Consider the following 6,000-nt stretch of genomic DNA (forward strand, 5'->3'; position numbering starts at 1 on the left):
TATGTACTGACCTCATTTCCTGTTGCCTTCTCAGATGTCAATTTTTTCAATAATAATAATGATATCTTTCACTGATAAATATATATATATACAGTCTAAAAGTTATGACCAATGCATATGAGTTTTGAAAATGCTGCTTTTACGAAACATTTGTATGATTCTGTAAGAAACATTTGTACGATTCTGTACGAAACATTTGTACGATTCTGTACGAAACATTTGTACGATTCTGTACGAAACATTTGTACGATTCTGCGAATGATTAACACTTGCTTTTTAGCTCCTTATTCTGGTCAATATATTTTGAACTTTTCTCGTGCTTTTGAAAATTGAATTGTTGTCAATTAAATAGATAACTTGATCAGTTTGAAACTTAATAACTTGGCTATATAATATAACTTCCTGCATCCGATTAAATTCAAATTCCCTCTGATGAATGTTTTAATGCTAATCATAGATTTGTATGTTCCATTGTTAGTAATACATATAAACAGTGAATTTTTATCAGAAGTTAATGAAGATTTTGTGACTGTTTTATTAAGCCTAATAAGAACTGGTTTTATGTAATGTAAATGTATGTGTTCTGAGTTTTTCTGTGTCTCGACAAAGGAGCATGTTTTTCCAAAAATTTGACAACCTCATATTTTCTACACTGTTGTAATTTCTGCCTTGCCCCATACATAACATTCACTTGTATAACCTATAACTTAATTCTCTATGTTGTTTGTTGTGAATGAATGTCGTTACATTTGGCATGCTGTATTGTTAAGGTCAGTGACGACTGCCTGCATCTCCAGTCACTAGTTATTTTGGTGCTAGCTCCACCTAATAAGACACGGTTACCAGAACAAAATCTGAAGCCAACAATAATCATAGAAGTTAGACATTGTAAGATAATTACAACATTAGATACCATGATATTGAGACCCTGTTTAGAAATTTCAACAAATTGTTCCGCTCTTGGAATAGAACCACTCTATAATTCTGTGTTTAGAAATCTATCAAATTTTGACCTGACTTCAAAAGCTAGACCCTAACCTCGACATGGCTGGACAGGACTGGTATAACACAGCTGTCAGTTTGAGTTACCGCACTATTTCTCACATCAGAACAATCCTCTAATTATCAAACATCAAATTCATGTGTATGGAAATGTTCGCATTTTGACTTTTGACTTTTAAAACTGACCGTGGTTAGTTCATTTTTGCTTTGGCATCTATTCCGAAATCTTTCTATTACACATATCCAGGTATCATATGTATTCACATGTAGATGATTTTGCACCTATTTACTTAGTGTGAAAGTCAGCATTCCTTCACAATCATAATTTGCATCTTTACAGTATTTACTGAGAAAAAGTCTCATTAACGACCCTCCTATATCTGTAACCGCTACTAAAGTTTATTGTGAAAAAACCTCTTATCGATAGCGCAGCCCAAATAATTATGGTTTTACGTTACCCAGAATGATTTGTCCAAGGCATCCCAGGTAAATTGGGCAGTACAGTCAACATCTGTGAGGAGGGTTGATCTCTGACAACAGGGGCTAGTGCTTCCCTTACCTGGTATATAACATATGTTTATATTCTTTAGGGAGGATCCACCGTGGAGATCAGTCAAGGCAAGAAGCCGCGTGATGCCAAAGCTTGGCTGGTGGCTCAGTGGCATAGCTTTGATGTCAGGTACGTACACCGACAAGCTGGGGGTGAACTCAGCACTGTATATGTTAATCCACAGACAATGATACTTCTGGGAGTATTTCAAAGATGTATGATTTTTATGCCCCGACCATTTCATGTTGGTGGAGGCTTTATTGTTACCCGTTTCAGGCCAGTCCCGTCCTGTTGCGATTCATTTTCATGACTCTACCGTGTTTCAGGCCAGTCCTGTCCTGTTGCGATTCATTCTCATTACTCTACCGTCTTAATTTCTTAACAAATTTTCATCAAAATTGATACAGAAGTCAAATCTGAGAACCCTAAACCCTAACCCTAACCCTAACCCCAGAAGTCCAATCTGAGAACCCTAACCCTAACCCTAACCCCAGAAGTCCAATCTGAGAACCCTTTGGATGAGTTGGTATTTCAAGGTCCCAAGACAATGCCAAGGTCACTTGCTATTTATAGGTTGATAGCAGGGTAAAGGGGGCATTACGTAACAGCTTTTGGGGAAGGATGACTTTGGGAGCATGCAGGGTGTTTTTACTTCAGTTTTATGGAAATACTTAATTCCATGCATTGGAAAACTCTTAAACAGGACAGGTTCTTGTAAAGATTATAAACTTCCTCCAAGCATAACTAAGGTAATTTTTTAAAAGAACTTGTTTGTAAATAAACCACCATTTTGTTTAAAACTTCTTTATCATTGAAGTGTAAGCCTCTTTCGATGTTACTTTAAGATAAATTGAATGACCTTGATTTACAATTGATAACCACGTTAACCGTGGCCTTTGTTTTTCTGTGTAGATTTATGAAGCCGTTCCTGACCCACTGTCGGCCGACACTGATGGATACGTCACCAGCCTGTTGTATGCCTCTAGCTCGTATTCTTACTACAGTCGAACAGCTACAAGGGGTACAGTACCTTACACACGACTCCATGATATAGATATTCTAGGGTATATTGAGGTAGCCTCAGTGTGGTTGTAGTACCTTACATGCGACTCCATGATATAAATATTCTAGGGTATACTCTGGTACCCTCAGTGTGGTTGTAGTACCTTACATACGACTCCATGATATAGATATTCTAGGGTATACTGAGGTAGCCTCAGTGTGGTTGTAGTACCTTACACACGACTCCATGATATAGATATTCTAGGGTATATTGAGGTAGCCTCAGTGTGGTTGTAGTACCTTACACACGACTCCATGATATAGATATTCTAGGGTATATTGAGGTAGCCTCAGTGTGGTTGTAGTACCTTACACACGACTCCATGATATAGATATTCTAGGGTATATTGAGGTAGCCTCAGTGTGGTTGTAGTACCTTACACACGACTCCATGATATAGATATTCTAGGGTATATTGAGGTAGCCTCAGTGTGGTTGTAGTACCTTACACACGACTCCATGATATAGATATTCTAGGGTATATTGAGGTAGCCTCAGTGTGGTTGTAGTACCTTACACACGACTCCATGATATAGATATTCTAGGGTATATTGAGGTAGCCTCAGTGTGGTTGTAGTACCTTACACACGACTCCATGATATAGATATTCTAGGGTATATTGAGGTAGCCTCAGTGTGGTTGTAGTACCTTACACACGACTCCATGATATAGATATTCTAGGGTATATTGAGGTAGCCTCAGTGTGGTTGTAGTACCTTACACACGACTCCATGATATAGATATTCTAGGGTATATTGAGGTAGCCTCAGTGTGGTTGTAGTACCTTACACACGACTCCATGATATAGATATTCTAGGGTATATTGAGGTAGCCTCAGTGTGGTTGTAGTACCTTACACACGACTCCATGATATAGATATTCTAGGGTATATTGAGGTAGCCTCAGTGTGGTTGTAGTACCTTACACACGACTCCATGATATAGATATTCTAGGGTATATTGAGGTAGCCTCAGTGTGGTTGTAGTACCTTACACACGACTCCATGATATAGATATTCTAGGGTATATTGAGGTAGCCTCAGTGTGGTTGTAGTACCTTACACACGACTCCATGATATAGATATTCTAGGGTATATTGAGGTAGCCTCAGTGTGGTTGTAGTACCTTACACACGACTCCATGATATAGATATTCTAGGGTATATTGAGGTAGCCTCAGTGTGGTTGTAGTACCTTACACACGACTCCATGATATAGATATTCTAGGGTATATTGAGGTAGCCTCAGTGTGGTTGTAGTACCTTACACACGACTCCATGATATAGATATTCTAGGGTATATTGAGGTAGCCTCAGTGTGGTTGTAGTACCTTACACACGACTCCATGATATAGATATTCTAGGGTATATTGAGGTAGCCTCAGTGTGGTTGTAGTACCTTACACACGACTCCATGATATAGATATTCTAGGGTATATTGAGGTAGCCTCAGTGTGGTTGTAGTACCTTACACACGACTCCATGATATAGATATTCTAGGGTATATTGAGGTAGCCTCAGTGTGGTTGTAGTACCTTACACACGACTCCATGATATAGATATTCTAGGGTATATTGAGGTAGCCTCAGTGTGGTTGTAGTACCTTACACACGACTCCATGATATAGATATTCTAGGGTATACTCTGGTAACCTCAGTGTGGTTGTAGTACCTTACATACGACTCCATGATATCGATATTCTAGGGTATACTCTGGTACCCTCAGTGTGGTTGTAGTTCTCGTTTTGTTCGGCACCCCATAAAGCGGTTAGATTGCATAATTTTGGTTGAGATTCAGTAATTGTCACATTGATGACCATAGTGAAAAGGTTTTAAGTTTCTGCAACTCTTTTTGTTTATCATAATTAACTCAAGATTGTAGAATTTGGCACAAAACCGAGGCTGATGGAAGTTCTAACTCCTAATTAAGAAGTGTCTAAGGTCAAGGTTACTGTGACTAAAATAGACCATTGACGGGGTGAAGGGTGTTACGATCAGTTACACACATTCAGTTACACGCATGGTGGGGTCGGCCTTGCTGTCTGTGTTCTAGATATTTTGACCTTTGTTTTCTGTTTCAGAGTGACCCTACCAAGGATGCAGACTCTGATATAGATATGATTATAGACCACCGAGAACTATCAATAGGAGAAGATACCGTAAGTACGGTGTCCCAGTCACAACCCTACAACAGCACGGAGCCCGTCTCACAGGTACTAGTCACATCCAATCACCGCTTCAGCCTGCTTTGTCACCTAGTCGCAAACAGTCCCTAAGAATATTGCAGTCACATTACATCGCAAACACAACCCTACAAAATCATTGAGTCCATCTCACTTGTACATGGCACATTGTGACATTTAGCCACAGCCTCGGATTTTCAGCTAGTCACAAACAGTCACTAAGTATGTGACAGTATAAACATCACAAACACAATCCTACACCAGCACGGAGCTGGTCACACAAGTTCTGGTCACATTGTGTCACAGTCACACTGCGTTGTAGAGTCATAGGCTTGATTTGTCACAAACAGTCACTAAGTATGTGACAGTATAAACATCACAGACAAAATCCTACACCAGCACGGAGCTGGTCACACAAGTACTGGTCACATTGTGTCACAGTCACACTGTGTTGTAGAGTCAAAGGCTTGATTTGTCACTTAGTCACAAACAGTCACTACGTATGTGACAGTATAAACATCACAGACACAACCCTACACCAGCACGGAGCTGGTCACACAAGTACTGGTCACATTGTGTCACAGTCACACTGAGTTGTAGAGTCATAGGCTTGATTTGTCACTTAGTCACTAAGTATGTGACAGTATAAACATCACAGACACAACCCTACACCAGCACGGAGCTGGTCACACAAGTACTGGTCACATTGTGTCACAGTCACACTGAGTATGTGACAGTAAACATCACAGACACAACCCTACACCAGCACAGAGCCAATCTTCTCCAGGTACAAGTTACATTGTGTCCATTTGGTGACAGTCAGGGTACCTGAAATATACATAGTTTTAGGCCTAACTAACGAGCTTACATGCATTTCAGTGTGTTTAGCTACTAACTATTGCGTGTAACTGGTAGAGTAACATGATATTAGCAGCACAAGTTTCAATTCACAGTCAGTATTAGACATATAATTTGCTTTCTTTTGCTTCAGAGTTGAGTTGAAAGTTTTGTTTTTCTTTTGTTTGAGGTGGATGTGTGGGTACATTCCCAAGTCTCCCTAGATGACCCTCCCCTGACCCCCTGACCTTATGACCTCCGACCTAAGATTCTATTTCACCTGTGCTAAACACCTGTCAACTGTAAGTCTGTTTAGAATAGGTATCTACCACAGAGCCTGTGTATGTCTCCACAGCTAGCCCTGGTGTGT

The 6,000-nt window shown here is 39.8% G+C and overlaps 1 protein-coding gene across 1 annotated transcript in view; it reads left to right on the top strand.

Moving 5' to 3' along the window:
• Nucleotides 1–5,931, top strand: part of LOC110447908 (sodium/hydrogen exchanger 7-like) — a 54,863-nt gene extending 48,932 nt beyond the window's left edge. Inside the window, exons 16-19 of the mRNA XM_021493893.1 lie at nt 1,593–1,681; nt 2,465–2,573; nt 4,692–4,823; nt 5,821–5,931. Of these exons, the coding sequence (XP_021349568.1) occupies nt 1,593–1,681; nt 2,465–2,573; nt 4,692–4,823; nt 5,821–5,877 (387 nt within the window). The 3' untranslated portion in view covers nt 5,878–5,931. The remainder of the gene's footprint in view (nt 1–1,592; nt 1,682–2,464; nt 2,574–4,691; nt 4,824–5,820) is intronic.
• Nucleotides 5,932–6,000: the final 69 nt, after the last annotated feature.

The sequence above is a fragment of the Mizuhopecten yessoensis genome, unplaced genomic scaffold (assembly GCF_002113885.1).
Source record: "Mizuhopecten yessoensis strain PY_sf001 unplaced genomic scaffold, ASM211388v2 scaffold3661, whole genome shotgun sequence".
Taxonomy (NCBI): Eukaryota; Metazoa; Mollusca; class Bivalvia; order Pectinida; family Pectinidae; genus Mizuhopecten; species Mizuhopecten yessoensis.